This window comes from Serinus canaria, chromosome 1 (assembly GCF_022539315.1).
Source record: "Serinus canaria isolate serCan28SL12 chromosome 1, serCan2020, whole genome shotgun sequence".
NCBI lineage: Eukaryota > Metazoa > Chordata > Aves > Passeriformes > Fringillidae > Serinus > Serinus canaria.
The window spans coordinates 33,444,985-33,467,135 of record NC_066313.1 but is presented as its reverse complement, the minus strand read 5'-3'; the positions used below and the strand labels follow the sequence as shown (position 1 = coordinate 33,467,135).

The 22,151-nt window shown below is 44.3% G+C and overlaps 1 protein-coding gene across 2 annotated transcripts in view; it reads right to left on the bottom strand.

Moving 5' to 3' along the window:
• Positions 1 to 3,436: 3,436 nt before the first annotated feature.
• RAB30 (RAB30, member RAS oncogene family) overlaps positions 3,437 to 22,151 on the bottom strand; it is a 48,101-nt gene continuing 29,386 nt past the window's right edge. Inside the window, exons 2-5 of one of the 2 annotated variants that reach the window (XM_018908396.3) lie at positions 20,246 to 20,346; positions 18,817 to 18,900; positions 13,870 to 14,053; positions 3,437 to 11,988 (exon numbers count right to left, since the gene is read on the bottom strand). In XM_018908396.3, coding sequence (XP_018763941.1) covers positions 11,738 to 11,988; positions 13,870 to 14,053; positions 18,817 to 18,900; positions 20,246 to 20,338 — 612 coding nt within the window. In that variant the 5' untranslated portion in view covers positions 20,339 to 20,346 and the 3' untranslated portion in view covers positions 3,437 to 11,737. Of the gene's footprint in view, positions 11,989 to 13,869; positions 14,054 to 18,816; positions 18,901 to 20,245; positions 20,390 to 22,151 lie in introns of those variants that run through there. The other variant, XM_009102730.4, reaches the window with a different exon arrangement.

The following is a 22,151-nucleotide window of genomic DNA, read 5'->3' as shown; positions in this document are numbered from 1 at the left end:
CCTATGTTTGAGGCCTCATAATTTCTACAGCATCTACTTAAGCCTCCCTCTTTGTTCAGAAGAGTTTTTCAGGAATAAGGGCATTTACTCTCACTACCTTGTTCCTTATCCATGATTTTTAGCATAGATCACCATCACAGAAGTACAGGTAAACATTTTCAGTTTCTGTTTCTAGTTTAACTTCTGCACCTCCTAATCAAATGCTTTTCCCTTTGAGAGATGGGAGGGAGAAGGGTATTTGGAATTAAACAAGCTTCTCGTGGCTGAGCAGGGTACAGCCTCTCCTGCCAAGGTTGCAGATGTGCTGAGGCTGCAGGCATTCCAGTAGGCTGACCCAAGAAAAAGTTACACATGGTTATGCAGCAGGTCTGCACAGGTAAATTCTTTCTACAGAGAAGCTTTTTCAAGTCAGCATTGGTTTGTTTGGTTGTTTTTTTCCTTATTAACAGTTGAAATCTAGGCACAGGTTCAAAGACTTGCCTGGCATTGAAAGGACATGGAGCACAGCTCTGGAGATCACTGAAAGACCTTATCTCTTCTTGCTGTCCCCAGCAAGATACTCAAGCACACCACAAAAGCTCCTCTGGTATTTAAGGATCCTGCAACAGCAGATGGCAGTGGAAAGAGGCACAAGATTTCTTCTGACAGGTCCAAGCCTAGAGCTCTGCAGTCCCTGAGCCCTAGACATAAACAGAAGAAAAAGGAACATCTTGTTATAGCAGAGAGACAGAGAAAGAGCAGAATTAGACATCACAATTTTTAACAATGTTTAATTGATAAGCTGATGATGTTTTTTAACAGGGGAAATTTAGGTTAAATACGCAGAAGGAATTCTCCGTGAGGGTGGTGAGGCACTGGCACAGGTTGCCCAGAGAAGCTGTGGATGCCCCATCCCTGGAAGTGTTCAAGGCCAGGTTGGCTGTGGCTCTGAGCAACCTGGTCTAGTGGAAGGTGTCCCTGCCCATGGCAGAGGGATTGGAACAAGATCTTTGAAGTCCCTTCCAACCCAAACCCTTCTGTGGTTCTGACCAAGGTAACCTGTGAGTAGAGTTGCGGTGGCAATGACAGCAGAACCTGTTGCAGAGCATGGCAGGGCTCTGCTGTAAGGGACACAGCTCCCCAGGCAAGGCCTCCTGGCACAGCCAGAGGGATGGCAGGTAAGAGCAGAAGTTGTAAAGGCTTTGCAAGCTGCTGCTGAGTTGTCCAGCTGAGCTTTAGCCCAGCAAATCAGCGCACCAAAACCACACCAGGGCTGCTTTAGTCGGGGTAGGGCAGGGCTCCAGGATGAGGCCAAGTGAAAAGGCCTGGACTCATGCCTGCATTTACCAAGTGCTGTGCCTATTGAAAAGATTTTATGTATTGCAAATAAAATCCAACAGGATGAACCCTTGGGGCAGGTGGAAAAGAAGTAAGAAATGTTGCCTGTCTGGAATTATAAATCTGCGTGTATAGCTTATGTAGAAGAATTGAAGTGAAAGACAGCATTACTCATACCCAAATCACTGAGCTTAGGGAAGGCAATACAGGAAAGGTTTTAAGGCATCATAACACTTGAAACCAGTTTTTTCCGCTACAGCATATAATGGGGTACTGCAGTTTTCACTGGCTCTTTAAGCACTCCCTTGTGATGAACTGGACAGATATGCACTCTATCACCAGGAGTTAGAGCTGACCCAAGTGAGACACCAGAGACTTGATGCAGCTGGCTATGAAATGCTGCTAGAGCTTCTACATGAAATACCTGACAGCATCTTGACATGAAATGTTTGGTCCAGCATGAGTGATTTTTTTTTCAGCAGACAATTCATTCACATACTAGGGTAAGTGATAGCTTTGGTGCAGGCTGATGTGATTATAATTATAAGCTTGTACGAAAAGACTAAAGCTCAGCATGTTTAATTCTGAGGGTAATAAAACTCCTGAAAATGCACACTGGGTTTGTGATTGATTCCCTATGCATAGAAATCCATAAATCAAGACTAGATTTTAAATTAGGCAGGAATGTCTGTGCCATACCATTGAAATTAAAGCAGGGCACTCAGATCTCCTGTGCTTTGTGCAAGAGTGAGAACAAAAAGCATTGTTGTGTGACAGGCCCCTGTCAGCAAGATGACATCTTTTGGGCAGAGCTCCCCACATGCTCGGGAGGGAGACTTTGACCATGAGAGGACAGAAGAGAGGAACAAAAAGCTCTCTTGCTTTCACTCCTGTAGTCAGTCAGCCTTGCATGTGTTCCCCTGGGCAGCTTGTTCCCTTTTTGCAGGGAGCCTTGGTGTGCTCCCATTCCTTTCACCCTCAGCAAAGCCTGGCACAGGCTGTACCCTTGCTGAACAAGAAGAAGGTTGCACATCCCACTGGTTACATGCTCCTTGGAAGGAAGAGCTGCCACTCTTCACATACCCCTTACCTTTCCCCAGGAAGAGTTTTTTCCAGCCTTCGCTCCCAAAAGCAGCACACGCCAGCCCTCCTCTCTTCAGTAAATATTCACTTCCCAAGAGGTCTGAGCATCTGAAGGATGTTTGCTTCCCCTCATACCTACCTAGAAGCATACAGGCACTTCTCCCTATCCAAATACCTCTCTGCTCTCTCACAGACTCAAATTGCCAGCTTCCTGGGGAAGGAAGAGCAGATGGTCCAGCCCTCATGTCAGACATTTACCAAGGAAGGAGCTTCAAGGTCAGCGGAAGAAGCAATAAAAGACACATGGTGTCTTCAAGCTTCACAGCTCATTTCTCAGTGTGTCAGCTGGAGTCATCTTTGATGTGGGGCAGAGCACAGGGGAGGAAACCTGATCCCCAGAAGAAGTCAGAGCATAAACTGAAATGTATTTACCAAAAGACAAAAGGCTTAAAATGGGAGATCTTGTCCAAAAGGATTTTAGGTCTTGAGGAAGGCAGGTCACTGGGGAACTCAAGGGGAGTTCAATGAGGATGAAAACAGCAAGTTGAAGGCTGAACAGAAGGAATGGCATTAAAAACCAAAAAAATGACTAGGTCAAAGAATAAAAGACAACCAAAGCATCCAACCATCATCTGGCATTTATCCTTCACAAATCCACCATTGTGCATGAACAAGAGTTTAATCTACCACAGGTTTGCAAGGTCAGTGGGTGGATGGTGCCTCAGTCAAAGGCCACCCTCTAGTGCCTGATGCTGGCATTTCTTTGGCATTTCAAATCTCTATAATTTCTCCTACTTTGAGGGTTTTTTTTTTTTTCTGTTGCAAAGGGACCTTGCTCCTATGGGCAGCAGCTCTACATCTGCTCTTCTTGTGAGGTCTCAGTGCTGCAAGAGCCTCGGTATGCTCAGCCCAAGCAGAAAATCCTCAGTAGCCATCCATTTGCTGCTCTAATGTCAATTCAATGCTTTGGATTTAAGGCAACTTTGCTTTTCAGTCCAAATCAAAAACCAAACAAATCCAACACTTTAGACACCAAGTGGAAAGGATTAAACATTTATTTACATACAGATAGACATGTAAGCAATTTCTAAGTATAAAAAGGACATTACAAATAAATGTGAAGCATCATACATTCATCATCCTGGTCATCCAAAACATATTCCTTTCTCAAGCCCACTGGACCACACTTGACCACAAGAACTTAAAGAAGAGACAAGCCAAATGCTTCTGACAGTGAATGATTCACAGTTTGGTGATTTGCTAACTCCTATACCCTCCCCAAAGGCAGCACTACCCCACCAACGAGACCAATTGTCTGACCAGCTGTAGTGCATTTTCTCCACTGAAATGGTTGTGCTTGATCAACAAAAACCACATCCTCTCCTCATCCTTCTGGCCAAATGTTTAGGAATGAGGGTTCTTGCTAAAATTCTGTACATTGTGCTAAATTCACAATTGTTAGTGAAAAGACAGCAGACCTTTGTGGGAACAGCTCCTACAGAAAATTCCTTTAATGCTGTGACTTCCCTGGCATGGAAATCACAAACAAAATGCTGCTGTTAGTGCTTAAGCAGATTTTGAAACTACAGTTCAAACTACAGTTGATGGTGTAAAATACACTTTGTTCATGCTGTAAAAGAAATTACATGTTTCAATGTTGATTTGATAGTAATCAAAGCTGAGGGTAATTCAGGTTTTCTCCTGAGGAAATGAAGATGCCTTTGTAGCATCTCTGAAAATTATCATAGCTTTCAGGAAAGAGGAAATGTTTTAGATTCAAAAGTCTAAAGGTAATGCAGAGCATGACAAACTTGTCAGTTAGATAACATTACAAAGGGAAACAAGCCAGTAAACATAAAATTAAAATGCCTACTCAAAGTATTAATGAATTCAAATGAGAACGGGGTGAGTCTTTCTGTATAGATCAAAAGCAGTTTGAAAAAAAATCTCATGATCTGCAAATTCACAGAACAGCCAAATATGAGCAGCAGAACAGAGTGAAGTGGAAATAAAAGAGCAGAAAGAGCCTTGTCCCATATTGACAGCTGAGTGACTACAGCTGCTCCAATCTCAGGGTTTTGGGGTTTTTTTCCCTTTTGTAAACAGCTGTGGAGAATAAAATGGATGTGACATATCTGCAGTGCATCTTATTATGCTAAAAACTATGGCATATTTTAAACTACTTCCCTAATATCCAGAGATATACTTGTCACTCCCAATCAGCATAGTAACAAGCACTGGGCTTGCTCCATACTCTCATTAGAGGGCCTTTTCTCTACTAAAATGTTGGCTTCAGAAGTTAGTTTTTCCCTCTTCCATGCTGGCTGTGTGTGGGGGTGAGTGTTAACCCTTTCTTCCCAACAGTCTGTAAGAGCTGAGGCAATGCCAGTGCCTGAAATCATTGCAGCTCTCCCCACTGCAGACCAACTATTTTATTGCCCCTCTATTAAAATGTAAAACTGGCATTCCCTCTCCTCTGCCTGCCCTCCTGTAAAGACTCAGCTGCTGGGACACTGCAGGACTGTGCATTTACTAAAGCACAGTGGCAATGACACAACCTCAGCCTTCAGAGACATTCCCAGCACCCCCCTCCCCAGTGAGAGCTCCTCCTCCACACCACCCCAAGTCTCACTGGATGGAGAGCAGCACCCACCTACTCACTAGAGAGCAACTCATTTGCACCAAACTCCCATGAATTCTGAATGTCTGAATCTCTTTTATTGGTCCTGTAAGAAGGGAAGTATTCCTTACAGGGTGTCCTGGCTGGAAGGGACTTATTGAATTATTAACTTTAATGTCCATAGTAAGAAGCTCGAGGTGGCACAGAAAATGAGTCTCTGCTGCTCTTCTTTCTAAGTAAAGCAGGAGTCAGATCTAGTGTTTCATGCAATCAGATCATCCCTCACAGTGCTTGAGGCATGAGCAGTAATTAGAGAAGAGCAGATTCATTGATGAGGGATGCTAGAGGAATCAAGCTTTGAGAAGTGCCGAGCTTTGCATTCGTGTGACACCAGACACTCCAGAGCCCTTGACTGCTGCCCATGAAAGCATAGGAATACTTTCAACATCCCCTCTGCCCCAGGGAACTGTGCACAGCTAAAACCATGACTGACACAGGTTTTGGCCATGTCTTTTTTTGCCTGAGGACCAGGCATTCAGAAAACGCTCACCAGGGACACCACCACTGTGTACTCATGAGTGTGCGTGTCCTTGAGAATGTCATCCTAAGATAATCATAAGTGGGAAAAGCAAAGGTGTAAATGTAAAGCTGGCATCTGTTTTTGAATAATATTGTAGCACAAACCAGAGGTAAAGTTATCTTCTGGAAAAGGATAACCTGTTAAAAAAATGTAGTCACATCCACCAAATCCTAATTGCAAATTATTAACGTGAAAACAGAGACAATCTCTGAGTCCTGTAAACCCAGCCCCTGTTCATCCAGACAGAGAAGTTGAGCTGTTGAACCTGGCTGTGCTCTCAAAACCAATCTAATTTTTCACTGACAACATTTACAGCCTGAATTACACTCATTGCCACCTCATTTTCTGCTCTGAGTTATCTTTCCCCAGTTATCTCACTAACAGTATTTGAAGGAGCAAGCATTAGAGATGAGGCTTTTTTTCTAGATATGTGGCTCCCACTGGGAAAGAAACACACACCTGTAACTCACATGGCATACTTCCTACTTCTGGTTTAAGTTACAGCTCGCTCACATGAGGGGAAAGGTTGTGATGGAGTCTGTGAGTGACAACAGCTGGTGATCTATGCCAGCTGGATATGGTTCAGTACAGCAAAGGCAACTCTGGGCCAGATGAGTGAGGTGGTGATTAGAAGGGTAAGTCAGAGCAAGGCAGCTGCTGCTTTGGGAGCCCTGCATCATGGTCAGCATGATTACCCTGCTGTCTGCTTTCCCAGCCAAGACAAATCCTAAACTGAGGCAGATGTGAGGTCAGTAACATTTATAGTACATTTAGCTACAGCTCAAGTGGATGATGGCATTTCAAAGACATCAAGTTCCAGTTGAGGGTGCTCTGCTTAGGATGCACTGCATGCTTATAAGAAATGAAGCTATTGTTTCACCACCATTCACCATCATAAGACAAGACTGTCCTTCCAAATGATGATCCTTGAACAGCAGCTACAACAGTTATTACCCACAGCAACAAGAGGACAGAACAGATGCAAGGAAAAAGGGTGATGTCAACCCAAAATTTGTTGAGATGACAAAGTTTGTAAAAAGAGGAAGAAAAGATGTTGATTTAACAGGGTTTTCACTACTAGAATGGAGGAGTATTTCCTTTGGCTCCAGAGGGTTTTCTGGTGAGCCCTTATGTACAGAGGCATACAGAAAAGGATGGAGAGCTTCCATACTTGCTCACTGGGAATTCACACAATGTCCTCTCAAAACACCTTTTTCTAACTGAATTAACTCAAAAAAGGACTTTGTTAGTAGAGTTGATAGGAGCCAATCACATAAGGATATTTTGTGCTTTGACATTAAAAGTAAAATAATGCAGAATTTCAGACTAAATTTCAAAGGAAACCTTTATGAAAGCCCAGAGCAATCAAAATCGAATTATAGATGCAATTTTAAAAGAGGGTGGGATGGAGAAAATCCTGAGCACATGGAGCCATCTCTTTACTTGCATTTCCTACTACAGAGTCATCCTTCCATTGCAGAATGGCTGTAGCATTCATTTCTGCCCCACAGCCAGGAGAGGGTTTCTGTGACAGTGTCTCCAGCCATATCTGACCCCAATGGCACCACAGGTTCCCAAAGGGCAGTGTATACTACACGTTTGCTTTGCCTGTTTCAATAGCTGGAGAATTTCACCTATTTTCCAACTGAATTTGGTCTCTGACTGCAGGAATCATGCCAGCTCAACATTTCAGACTGATTTACAGACAGTCCTTCACACTGAAAAGAGAAGACAAGTGGAAAAGCAGCTGAACAAACAGCAGTCCTTCGGGATAACAAACAAGGCAAAACCCAGTGGATCTGGCTCTAACTAATTGCATCCCTTGTCAGCAAAAGCTCTGGAAAGCCTGTTGGCCCTCGTGTGTGCACCCACACTGCTTCTGCATCACTAATTTCGACTTTCCCTCTTTTCAAATCACTGTCTCCTGTGTCAGCCCCAGTCTGCTTCTGGCATTCCTGATGCTGAAGGAATTCGATAGCCATTAACTGCTCAACCTAGACTAGCAGGAGCCAACTGTTACCAACACAGCCATCTCCAAAAACACACTAACAGCACCAGCAGGCTGACAGATTTTAGGGGCTGTTTCATGTGTTCTACAGCAAAGAACAAAGAATCTTGCCTGAAAATTTGTCATGTGTGGTTTTCAATAAATAATGATCATAGAGCCATTTAGCATTCAGCACAAACATGTCTCTGACTGCACGCTCTTACCTGGAGGTCAAAGACTTCAGGGTTCGAGGTAGGAAGATGCACCCAGCATCCCCTTTCTTTACAGAGCTCATAATTTCACTTTTTCCATCTTATTTCTTTGATCTGAAAAGTTTTTTTTTTTTAATTTGGGTTTTTTGTCCTCTAGCATTTTCATGGGGGAATGCAAACATGGACAGAAGGGAGCCATGGCTTGTCTCAGAAAACTCTGTGTCAACACCCAATGCAAAACTTCATAGCAAGTACTTCACACCCAGTGATCTGAAGCACTGAACGTTTGGTGGTTTACTCAAGATCAGCCTGACCGAATCAGTGGCTCCCACTGGAAATTAGAGTTCAGACCATCCAGTTTTCAGAGATGCTTCTATTAATCTCTGCTAACAGGCTTGCTAGATAAGGCAAACAGCTGTTGATCACCCAGTATTGGCTTCTGCTTGGACATAATCATTGTGCTAAAAATGACACAAAGGGTCTCATTACAGGACTACTACAAAAATGAACATTCAGCCAGAAATAATATTACTCCATGGCTGTGAATATATCACCCTCAAAACACATTCAAACCCAGCAACCACACTAAAAGCTTGGCTCTTCTGATAGTAGAGAACATCCCCAGTCAAATTTGGCCCCATGATTTCAATTCTGCATGGGTTTTAGATACTTTATCCAGCAAGCATCACAAAGCTTTTACTGACAGTTCTCTAAAAAAATCTAGCAAGGTGTTTAGTTGGAGAGCTGATTATCACATATTTGGGACTTTTTATTTTTCAAGACTCTGTGGTTGATAAAGTTCCTTTTCCAGTTGGGAAGCCTTCAGCAGTGGCTCAGACTGTAGAAGAGAAGATAAACCCCCAGTGCTACAAGGAAAGTTTGGCTGTATGCACTACAGAGATATTCAGAGGTGTACAAAAGTAACTCCAGGAAAGGAGTTACTACAATAAAACACCACTTCTTCAACAAGAGGTGTCTGCAAACAGCAGAGAGAGAGAGAGAGGTGAGTCTCAAACTAAACTTTGGTTTATGACCACATAAAAAGCGTTGCACATACCACCATTGTTTCCTTTCAACTTTTTAAGTCTACACAGAATAAACACTGAAAGGAATCAGTTCAAATTTGACTGGAGAAGTCAGGTCATTTACTTGAACATCAGCCCAACCCCAGCACTCCACCCCATCACAAAAGCACATCACTGTCTGGAGATGGAGTCCTTACACAAAGATTCACTAGCAATAAAAAGAACCAGTGCTTTGAGGTTACTAGTAGGCAGCTAATCCCCAGAATAGTCACCTACAGATTAGGAAAGCTCTGGGAGAAGATTTAGGCTTCTAGAAATCACAAATATACAAAAAAATTAAGTTAGCAGTTTCTGCTATTTGACCAGCTCAGTTTGTTCAGACATGTTCCAGCTCTAGAAGTGATGCAAGGAGCACTTTAAAATGCATTTATAGTGCTACCCAGCAGGGATGAAGAGTACCTGCCCCGCTTTGATCTTTTTGGAAACCAGGCTGAGTTATCCACGGGTGTTTTACTGGGCACTCTCCTTCCTCCTCAATTAAGCTGATCAAAGAGCCCTGCCCTAATTTGTTATCAATTATATGCTGACAGGTCCAGCTTCAGGGACTAAGACCTACTACAAATTAAAAGCACATGGTATTGACTTTTTAACTTGAGTTTTACCTGCCATGGAACACCGTGAGCCCAGCTCTAAAGAACTACCTGAGAGCTGTGCAGAATCAGCTCTCTTGGAGTTGGGTGCTCTTCACAAGCACAAATGAAGCTGCATTTGGTGATTTGGGGAATGTTCAAGAAAAAAAGATACTGCTCTTCAGCACAGATCACATGGTCCAGTACAGCAGAAGCCACCAAGTCCCACACATTTCCAAATCCTCCGGATTACAACATGAGCAGAGGCTGAAATGGACCAGAGCAGAGCAGCAGATGACGTGTCCCCCAGCATCTCACACTTACAGAGGCTCTTTGCTAAATGTTACCTAAATGACAAACAAGCTTCATACCACAACTTCTACATCTTCCTTTTACCACTAGTCATAAAAATGACCTAAAAATAGCAAGGAAATATTAAAAATGGCCATATGACAAACCAATCCCGCCTCTCTTTGACACAGAGTTAACTTCCTGTTACATATCAAAGGCACAACATGATATAGCCCAAAAAAAAATCTTTCCAGGAAACAAAAAAAAAAAAAAAAAGCATTTCAAAATGCCCCTTTTTTTAATTGCTATTTTTTTTTCAATAAGTACTTACTGGCAGCTTTTTATGTCAATACAAAAGCTCTGTTATAATCTTCAGTAAAAGCCAAATAATATTAAATTGATTAACTCTAAATTGCAGCATATCACAGCCATGTAATCACCAGGAGAGATTTATCCAGATTAGCTAAACTGAACTCAAACTCCTAAATATAATTGCTTATGTGCGCATTCACTATCTCCTGATTTTGCTTCCATGCCAAGGTGTAAAATTGCAATGCATTGTATGGCACTAGAGGTGGAGTAACACTACAAACTCCAAGGTGCTTCCACTTCAGAGCTTCTGTAGGAAGAAGTTGCCTAAACAGTTACATGTACCAGAGTTTGGGATTAAGGGTGCAAAGCATCAGGTAAATAAAATGACTCTACAGCCCTGAACCTAAAAGCTACCCTAGCAGAGAGACTGGACACCAAGAAGAGACCTTCAAGAGCACCTCTGAGAGCAGTTCCACAAGGTGAGAGCTGGATGGAGCAGCATGGAAGGACACCACTACCAATGGTAGCAACCCATTGCTACCTCCACTGACCATCAAACAAACCCTCTACAAATTTGTACTCCTGCCTTCCAACAAGATCTCTTTCTACAGGCTTTGTTCTCCAGCTGCACCATCGCAGACTGACAGCTCTGACCGTGCTTCCTTGGAACCCTTGTACACCATCCATGCACCCACAAGACTTTGGTCACATCTGGGGCACTTCTGCCAAGTCCACCATCATCTTTCCCAAGGCTAACTTTTTACATCAGGACATGACTAATTAGAGGAGGAATGGTTAATTTATTTATTTATTTTTATTTCTGGAAAGTCTTCATCCTTTGTTGGATATCAAAGAAGCACACAGTCCTTTCCCACTATGTTCAGGCCTAGAAAAAGAGGTAATGAGATTTTTTTTTTATTATTTTTATGAACAGTGCTTATTAGTGTTTTTTTCCTAACCAGTCCAAGTTACACATTCAGAAGACAGTAATGTGGTAAGCCTACATTTGGCCTATGGAATATTTGCTGAACTGCTAGCACCAAAGGGAGCGACTGAGCCGTATCCAGGTCTTCTTCAATCTTGTAAATGCTGCTATATGTAACTTTTTTGTTTATTCCACGTTCATGAAAGTGCCTGTAGATGAGAGACATAACACTATTTCAAACACCAGAGTCCTCCATGAAGGCGCAGGGGCAGACCTTATGTACACATCCTATGAGCTTGCTCGCTGACAGCCCAGAAGATTGCCAGGGTAGTCCAAAGTCAGTGTTCATTGTTGCATTTCTTCTTACTTTGTTTTACTTTAAAAAGGATCAAACACATTGTTCTGTAACAGAGATTTTGATCTCTGCAGTATCTTCAAGAAAGGCTGGTCTACACTCGCACAGAAGGAAACAAAGCAGCTCATGTTCTGCATTACATGAAGCAATTGTGCAACTCTTCCTTTTCTGACCTGCTCCACAGACTGCAAGAAAAATGAAATTTAAACCCTGTTGTATTCTGCTACATTGCCATGCAGCTGGAACCATCAGCCTGCCATGCTTCCAGGACTGTAACCTGACTCTGAGCAAGCCAGATGGGTCTGATTGGCAGGAACTTCTTCAAGTAGATAAATCCCAGCAGAGAAAAAAAAAAAAATCCACTTGGCCCATGGCAGAAGGGGCAATCACATGCCAGCTCTTTAATTAAAATTACAGCAAGTCAAGTAGCTGATACTTTTCCCCTCTCCTGGTAAGGGGGATGAGACATTGTTCACAAGGGTGTTCTGTCGGGCCTCGCTGATCAACCGGCAGGCCAAGTCCAGGAAGAGTTTCTCCACATTATCCGATTCTTTTGCTGATGTTTCCAGATAGTACATGTCCTGGGCTTCAGAAAACTCTGCAGCTCTTTGCTGGGAGACTTCCCTCTTATCAGCTAAATCAATCTTATTACCTGCATTGATAAAATATTTTAGAAAAGGAGTTAATTTCAAAACCGAGAGAAACTGAGGTCTATAAAGGATAAATAAGAGTTTGGTTTGATATATGTATGGACAGTGGTTTGGATATGTAACTCCTAGTGCTTGCTCTCCCCCCCAAATAGTAGGTTCCCTGAAACAACCAAGTCCATTTAATATCAGCTCATGTAATGAAATATGCCCTGTAAACATCCATGCCAGTATGCTTTAATTTAGCACCAGTGCATCTGTTTGCTGCTATCAACCCACATTAAAGGATTTCCATGCTAACATCTATTGAAAATTCTCCTGTGCTGGCTCTGAGGAGCACTTAAAATGTCAATTATAGCATACGAGAATGAATGTGATATTCATCATGTTGTTACAAGCTTTTTAAAAAGCCTGGCATGGAAGGAAGGCTCCCTATTTCAATATTCCAGTATAGGACTTGGCTGTGGAGGCTGGAAGAGGCATGGACTTGCAGGGCACTTGCAGAGTGAGGTGGGGGGAGAAACCAACCCTTTGGTTCAGAGAAATCTGTCTGACAGAGAGCTGATTAAAGCCTCAAGCCAGCATCTGATATGATGACACACTATTGCAGGCCACTTAACCTCAAATATGCTGTTTCTGCTGTAAATCAATCTTACAACGTTGGTAACACACCAGGTCCTGCAATAACAGGCTGCTCTGCTCACAGACGCAGCAGGGTCAGGAGGAAACCCCTCCTGGAACTCCTACCAGCAATTTTGTGAGAGCTCATAGGAGGAAGAGGTGGTGTTTCCACCAGCAAGTCTCCTCTCATTGCCTTTTCCTCTGAGATCTCCTTTCCCAATAAAGCAGAGACTTGGACCCACTACCTGCACTGAAGTTACCCTCCTAAACAGATTATTACTCAACACAAGTGATTTATGGGTGTCACCATCTTCAAAGGGTGTGTTATGACTAAAATATGATTTATATGCTGTGGTGTAGATTCTATCAATTAACTAAATGTTCACTGAAAAAAAAATGTACATTTTTTAAGTCATTTATTAATTTTTTCTGCACAATTTGTACCCAGGCCATACTCATGGAAGATGAGTTTCTTGTATGGAAGCTGTGTAAACCCCTTAGCTCACTTGAAGCAGCACTAGGGCATGGTAAACTCAAAAGATTATTTTTTTCCCTTTAAAATACACTTTTAGACACCTCTTACAATGACCTAGATTTTTTCATTTTAATAGCAAACTATTAAAGGTGACACTGCAGCATGAAACTTCTTCACTTTCCCCAAGTTATTTTTCCACTGTTCTTTATATATTCGTGGACCTTTAAAAGTCAAGTCCTAGCTATCAGATGCCGAAAGCAGAGCATGGAAAAGCACTGGTAGGCAAAATAACCTTCCCCTTGCTTGTAGCAGACAGATGGCCTGAGGTCTGTTTTGCCTTGAGTTGAAGCTCTACAGATTATTATAACATTCCCTTGTTTATTTTTAGACTCCCTAAAACCCATGTAAGAACATCCAGTTTTCCAGCACTGCCCCACCATGTCCTGATGCGGTTCCCAGATCCTGGCTGCTTGAGACAGGGCTGGTTTGTCCCACACCTATGGAGTGTAGCATCACCAGCTCAAGTAGGTCCTCACTTATTTGTGGAGATCTGGGCTTGGAGTCACAAGGGGAACTGCTCCACCCTTAGCTCGGTGTAGCTGCACCACCTACACTTCAGTCCCTCATGGTGGGAAGCATCCCTCCCCGCACACAACAGCCTTAGACCCCAGCCAGGACCACCCTTTGGTGGTACCCTGAACACCCCTTGGAGCATCCTGGGGCTGTTTGCAGAAGGCAAGGTGGGAGCACAGGCTGCAGGCAGGCACAGCCCCTGGGCCACAAGGCTTACCCACGAGCACGGTGATGACCTTGTTGCTGGCGTACTGCTCGATCTCGCGCAGCCACTCGGGCAGGCAGCGGAAGGACTCCTCGCAGGTGATGTCATAGGTCAGGATCAGCGCGTTGGCGCTGCGGTAGTAGCTCTGCGTGATGGACCGGAACCGCTCCTGGCCCGCCGTGTCCCAGATCTGCAGCTTTGGCCACAGCAAGGATGGGTGGAAAAAGGAAAGGAAATAAAAAAAAGTTATTTAATTTTTTTTTTATTTGATAGCGGCACCATTTCAACCTAAAAAATCCCCTTCAGGGTAAAACCAGTGCTGGGAAAGCACTTTGCTCCTCTCCCTTCTGCTTCCCCTCCCCCAGCGTTGTTTGTTTCTGCTCCTGCACTTGTGGATTGAAATGCAAGGCACAAAGTCAGCTGGCACTGCGGCCGACAGCCCTGGAAGCTGCAAGTCTGTCAGCTTCCATGCAACCTCTAGCATCTCCCTCTGCAGCGGGCAGAGCTGCCAGCCTGGAGGGGCTACAGGGAGAAAGCAACTTCTCCCACCCCTGAAGTTTAACAACAGCAGCTTCGATTCCCAAGAAGGAATAAGAATGCCTCTCCTCTAGCTCATGGAGTGGGTTGCAGTTATCCAGAGACAATGCAGTGATGGGTGAAAAGCACAGGAGCTCAGCTGAAGGCTTATCTAAAGTTTGGAACACATTTCCTCTCTACAACTTCAGCCATCTCATCCAGCTGCTCACTGTTTGCCTTCCCAACATGTAGAATTGGCTACATCACAGAATCCCAAAATGGCTTGAGTTGGAAGGGACCACCTAGCTCCAACCCCTCTGCCATGGGCAGGGACCTTTCCAGCAGACCAGGTTGTTCAAAGCCCTATTCAGCCTGGCCTTGAACACTTCCAGGGATGGGGCATCCACAGCTTCTCTGGACAGCCTGTTCCTGTGTCTCACCACCATCAAAGAACTCATGAATGTTTCCCAAACCCTCAGGATCCACAAAGACAACCTACATTTCCCAACAGAAATTACTCTTATACTGGTTTCATATTTTGACCATCTGATAGTTTTTAGTGGGTCATCAAAACCTCAATTCTTCAAAAAGGAAGTCTAAGAAAAACATCCATGATTAACATAATTTCAAGATAAAAGAGTATTTCTCTGCTTCAGCTTTTATTTTTTTAAAGCACCTCTCCCTGGAATTAAATTTGTGGAAGGATGATTTCCAGCCAAAATCCTGTGTACTTTGGGAAGAAAAAGGTAAAGTATTTGAGATTTTTTCCAAATATTCAGCAGTCTGTACAGAGAAAACCTTATTCTTGCCTAGTTCCAAAGCTGAGCTATGCCAGCCACTCATCATAAATATGTTAGTTTGAAATGAGAGCTCCCAGTAGCAGCTTTTAGATGTGGGGTATAATTTTGGAAAAAAAAAAAAACCCAAAAAAAAACCAAAAAAAAAACCAAACCAAAAATCCAACACTTTTTTTTTTGCAGACAAAGTAATTGTGGCTGGCTCACAGCTCCTGGGCACCTTTGTGCTTTGATCTCTTGGCATAGTTGTACCTAATTGGCTGAACCTGGTATCTGTAAAGTAACACACACAAAACCATAAGTGAAGTTACTTGCACATGAAAACCAGATAATGAATGAGTTCTTGCTAAAACAAACCAGCCTCCAAACTCTGGCAGATGGAAAGATACGGATAATTCTATTGTTATTCAGCTGCTTCCCAGGAAAAACATTTAATCACTGTCTACTGGCTAACTCCAGTTTATATATATATCCTGCATTTATTGAGAAGATCTCTAAATTGATAAAAAACTTGATGTGAATATGTTCTTCCACTGTTTTAATCCAATGAACACTGAAAGCAGAAGAGATTGTGGGATCTGGGGAGAACAGACATGAGTCTACCTGTGAGCTGGGTGCAGAAGGCAGGGAAGTGCCCTCAAGTCTTACAGCCACTGATAAACTTTTCCTGCACCCAAAATGCACATCTCACACTTTCCCTCACTGATCATTTCTGTCAAAATATTTCACAGCAACTATTTTATTCATACAATTTTTTTTCCCCCCCAGAATAACCAAAGGACAATGTCTGACTCAGCCTGCAGAAAACCTAGATGTTTATTTTCTTGGTGTTAGCTGATACTTCCTGCCCTCCCAACACTTGCACACACATTTAGCTTTCCACCAAGCCTTCTGAGCACAGCCCTCAGCTCACAGCACTGAGGATGCTTAGCTTTGACCAGCATGGTAAGTGCTATCTGCTTTGCTTCAATTTGTGGGCCCTTTTGCTACAAGTGCTGCACATATTTTTGGAGTTTATTCAAGAAGCCAGGCAGATCAAAATCCCCCCACAACTGCACAGTGCTCTCCCAGCTCATTGGGCAGGGAGCTTTGGTAGCTGCTCGTATCTGGAAAAGCTTGCACACAGCTTTCATACTAGCTAGTCCCTCTCCAAAGACTTTATAATGCTGTTTTGAAAGCTAGAAAGTATTTTTCCCCAGAAATCCATAATTTATTTTCAAGTCTCAAAACTCTTTTGGTAAACAGCTCTGCTCCCTCATTCTGGATCCCAGCAGACATGCAGGGGAGGCTGCCCAGCACAGAGGCAAGAGAGTCATGGCTTGGACACTGCTAAATGGCCAACAGCCAGAGCAGCTCTGTTCTCTGACTCATTCTGCTTTCCCCTCTCATTAAATGTTTATTCTCACCAGCACTGCTTACTCAAAAAGTTTCAGCTACAAGACCACTGAAAGAAATCTGTTTGCCTTCCAGATGCCAGAGGGCTCATTCCAGTGCCCAAATATATCATACAAAGCTCCCACCAAGGCTTGGTCACTGAAACTGAGCTCCAGCAATTCCAACTTACTGCACTGGTGGGGGCAGGAGAGGGAGCTCAGAACCCAGTATTGGCCATGTCAATACAGTGGATACACCAGCTGGCACTTGCCAAGGCTCTGTGACACACAATCCTGCCCCAAGGCGATTCAGAGAGGACACTTATGCATTCACCAGACATTTGCAGGGGAGCAGAAACTTCTCATTTAGCTTGTAGAGCTCCCCTGAACCATCCTTGCCCCTGAGACAGCTCATACTGGCACAACTGCTTCCAGTATTCTCTTAAGAACTTTGCACCTTCAGTCCAAATTAATCTTAAATCAGGATTACATGACAGGAGCAACACTTCAAACACAAACAAGTCCTGAGGGTAAGTTCACCAGTACAAACCCCAGAGCTCATATACAAGGGATGTTCTAAAGCTCCAGCAGAATTTGACAGAGAACCAGATGCTTGAAAAGGAGAGGTATCTGAAGTGGATGGGATTCATGTCCCCCAGGACTGCTTTTCTCCCTCTGATGACCAGGACAGTCTTGAGGCCATGCATTTAAACTATGCCTACAAGCCAGAACAAATTCCACCTCCAGTACAGTGATCACACCATTTACCAGCTCAGAGCCTCTGAGTTGCTTCACTGGAGCTGCTTTTGGCTGAGAGAAACATCTCTGCTGTCTGAGAAGCTTGGGACAAGCAGCATTCATGTCCTGGCCAGCCCTGCTAATGAGCATCACAACCAACAAGCTGAGCACCAGCACCACCTGGGCTACACCTGATCCTCTCTGCTTCCCTGCTGCTGCTCTGGCCCATTTGCACAGCCACATGTTGGTATAACCTTGGTCTTTATCAGGTGAAGGATTTTCTATCCCTTGTCCTTCACCAGCTCAGGTGGGAAGGTCTCCTGGTGAAGCACCACCACTTCCCATAAGTTTTTGAGCTCCTCAAGCAGCTGTCACAGCTTGCTGACATGACCACAGCTCTCAAAACACGTCCTAAACTTAGTGACATAACACCCCATTTTCTTCTTAAACCCCTCTGTGGTGCTGTGGCACAGGTTAAAAAAGCCCAGGGCTGAAAATCTGCCCAAGTCCACTGTTTCCATCCTATCACTTAGAGAAGCTTAAGAACAGGTCTCAGTGTCACACCCAGCCACTGTCACACTGGTGCCACTCTTTGGCTTGATAAAGACAGCAAGAAAAAAACCTGCTGGTTTCACTTTGATGCCCTTGAATTTCCTGCAGGCAGAGTAAATCCAGGAGCAGCTCAGGGACCATGGACACCTTGATATTAGAGGCTCAAATAACTTACTTTTTTCTCATCTCAGATACCACAGCAGCTCAAGTGAAACCTCTACTAATGAACAAAGTGGTAGCAGCCAACATTTCTGGACTCTGGAACCCAACCATGGACCCCATTAAAGCATAAGATTGGAGACCAATCTCATGCTTTGTGTGTTTTGGCCCAGGCAAAGTAGCTCTCTGCCAAGTGATGCTCAGGCTCAGTTTGGGAGTCAGCTCAGGACAAGGACAGTTTCCCAAAAGTGGCTTCCATGCTATTTTAGAGGGTGAAAGAGTTAAAATTAGGGAGAACTTTGCCCTTTGTTTGCTGAAACACAAGTACTGTGATGAGCTCTGCTTCTCCCAAATCTGTAACTTAGCAGAGTGGAAGATGAGCCTTTGTTGTGCAGAACCACACAAGTCCAGATGTCTGTTCCCCCCAGTGGCCATCTTGGGAGCTCACAGGAGACCTTCCTCGAGCACATCCCAGTGGGAATGCAACAAAATTCTGGTTACCAGAAACACAGTGAGCAGAGGCTGCCCTGAAATGCTTCTTTGGGCTTCCTCAAGCCAGACATGACCTCACTGTCCCCTAAGCAAGGACAGCAGTTTTGCAAGGTCTCCCTGCTCCATTTTCCCCCCTCCAGCAGGTTCAGTTTTACAATCCTGATAGCAATGGTGGAGAGGCGCACACAGATTGTTACACCCTGCATTGCCCAAGCCATGCCAGACTGCCCTGACCTTCCTTGAGAGTCTTCCAGCAGAGGAAGGGCTGCAGCAAGAAACCTCAGCTATGGCACTGCCACATGAATTTATATTTTAAATCAGCAGGCTCCTACCTTTACTTTTTCACCGTTTATCTCCACAGTTTTAATCATAAAGTCAACCCCAATCGTGGCTCCTTGCCCTGGTGGGAAAAGCCCCTGGAAGAAAACAAGAGTTTGATTAAACTTATTTCAAGAACAAAAGTCTCACTGGCTGCTAATCCTCACCCTTTTCTATCTTCAAAACTATTCATCCAATGTCCCCTTCCCATGACACTCACTTCCATCACATTTAGAGTGTGACATTTCCCCAGCAAGAAGGTTACCATAAATTCAAATTGTGTTTTCCCTGTTTTATACATCCCTAATTATGCAACAAGTCATCAACTTCAGAAGTAGGAGCACAGGAAAAGAAAAGGAGGAAAAAGAGAGGAGGAAAGCCCTTCTGCACAGTTGGAAGAAGCAGGGGAAGTGTGAGGACCTTCCACCCTACTTCCCAAGGCATTGAAAGATGTGTGAACATCTGTGTGGGATGAGATGCATTTGCAACCTCATGCACTCCCTTCTCCCTCCAGGACACCCTGTGGCACCAATAGGCATTTCTGGCAGCTCTCAACAATGGGCTCACATCTCTGCACAGCATTTCAGGAGGGAAGCACAGCACCAGCCATCACCAGTGCCACAGCAATGGCAAGGGGCAGCACAATGCTGGTGGTATTTGACTGCAGCACCATACCAAATGAGAGCTTTTTGATTTCTGGTCTACTGAGTCAAGTTGATTTTGGGGCACATCCATCCCCTACAGCAGCTGTGCTGCCAAAGAAAAAGCAGCAGAAGTTGCCAAAGATTTTTGCTGTAAACATTTCGGGTATGACTAGCTTTACTGCCACTGGCTGCCACATGTTTTTGGAGAGCATCTAAAAATCACTACAACTTCATAACTAAAATTAACAGTGAAGGGTAAAATTGCTGACAATTCCTAGAGGAGAGTCCAAAACCCCACAACTTGTGCTTTATGATGCATCATGCAAAGTCTTCCCTTGTCCTGGATGAGAGAGGCCATTCTGCCACAAAAAAGGACACTGGGCTGACAGCTCAGGACCCAGACTATTTCTTTACTAATGACAAATAACAGGGTGCACTTTGTGCATCAGATGTTGGGGAGGAGACCAGGAGACCTGTTGGTCTTATAACTGGTCCAGAACACCACCAAAACAGGAGGAGTTGTCCTGGTGGTTTTTAGAGGGGACTTTCCACCCTCAGAGAGGAATGAGGTTTCTCCCACACAAACTCCAGAACAGGGCCAGGTGCAGCATTACATACAGATGCTCTCCTTGTGCCAGTATGCCACGGTATGTGATGCATGCACCAAGGTGCAAGCAACAAAATGCTTTGGAGTTGTGATGCTGGCAGAGCCCTCAGTGCAGAGCTGCAGGCTCCATGCTCCCATGCCAGTGCTGTCCCCATCCCAACATTCCAGAATCCAAGAGGCAGCCAGCCTTACCTGAGTGAAGCGACGGACTAAGCAAGTCTTCCCCACCCCGGCGTTGCCGATTAAAACAATTTTGAAGAGGAAATCATAATCTTCCATACTCATTTACGCAGCTGCAAGAGGGACAGAGAGCACAACACTGTGTGAACCAAGCCAGTGGGGACATGCCCTTTTATCCCAGCTGAACTTTATTACTCCAAATATTCAGAACAAAGGTCTCTTGGCACACAACGTGGATCCTCGATAAGGGAGAACACTTTTCACTCTGAGCCGGGGCATCCACGTAGTCAAAGTCAGCTGCTGTGAAACCTTGGCCCCATTCTGTTCCTACACCATCTCACCTGGCTGCCCACAAGTTAGGGATGCTGATTTCAGCTTTCCAAGCAGTGCCCCACAAACCTGAGACACTGATTCCTAGATGTTCCCAAATGTTTGTTTTGCTTTTAACTACATCGGCTCCAAAGGACAGCATGGACTTTATCACATTGTCTGAGGGGATCATGTAACTGAATCCTGTGAGGGAAACATCCCAAATCCCACCACGAGCAATTCCAGGAGCACACTGGGTGCACACAGAGCAGGGCTTGGGCACACATGAGGGCAGAACAGGTAGGGTACTTAATTTTAAAACAAAAGCAGCATTGCTTGCCTTAAAAACAGAAAGAGTTCATGTTCTAAAAGTGTAGTGAAAAGTGGGGTAACAGTTTAGCTGAAGTACGAGAGGTTTTTAGAAGAAAAGAAATAATAGATTCTATAGGAATATTACTACTCTGATAATTGTCTTTAGTTTTGTGAGGAATCTTCAGATAGCTCCAATGGGAAGTGAACAGAGAATAGCTGAGGAATTTTCCAGCACACTCCATGCCCCAAATCCAAGCTCCCTGGCAGGATGCAGAGACTGATATTTCAGCAATGTCACAGGAGATGGGCAGGGGTGCCCGCATGGGGGAAGATCCACGTGGCTTCCTATGCCAGTCACAGCATGGGAAGGACCAAAGAGACAAATGCAGAGCTGAGCTGCTGACAAATGCATTTGCTGCAGCTGAGCAAGCCATGAGGGATGAGCATCCACACCTCCGTCTCCAGTGCTCCTAAGGGTGCTGCCAACACTGCCCAGAAAAGGGGTCTGTAACCTCCCAGGAAAGCAACAACAGCCAGAAGAGATTCAGGTGGAGATTCTAGGCAGAAAGAAAAACCCAGAGACAAGAAAGCAAAGGACAGTGTCCAAATCCAGCTATGTCCAGGAGGATCTAGATACTACACACAGCAAAGACCTGCCCTCAAGATATCAGAAAAAGGACAGATTTACACACCATCAGTTCAGATACCATGCAAGGCAAAGCCAAAACACGAGTATCTAACACACCAGCACCTATAGATTAGATAGAGAATGAGGTGATGGAGTCAAGGATGGTAAGTGTAGCAGGAGTATGGGGCAGGTGGGTGGGGAATGGGGGGAAAAATGTGTTCTAAAAGTGCTATCCTCAGTAAATCCCCAGATTGCTTAGAGGATTTTTACAGAGCTGATGAAGGAAGGAAATGCAGGCTGGGAGAAACCAGCTTCTCATGGTCAGCCCAAAGTCAGGGCACTGTCTCCCACTGCCTCCAAAGGTCCTTCCTTTGGAGGGCTCATTGTGGCACACACCAGAAGGCTCCAGCTACAGACTCTAGTCTCACCAAACAGCTGTGATAGGCTTACAGAGAGCACAAGATGAAGCTGGGACAGTCTGTTTCTGTCTGGCAGAGAACATTGAAACAGCTCTGCAACCACCACCAAGAGTCTGCTGGACCTGAGGGCAAAAGAGGTAGAAGACTGACTCAGCTGCTTCATGTCTATGTGGCCCTTGGCCTTTCCAACAGCCTAAAAAAAGGGTAACCACCCCAATTAGTGACTAATGAGCTGCATCACATCAGCAGA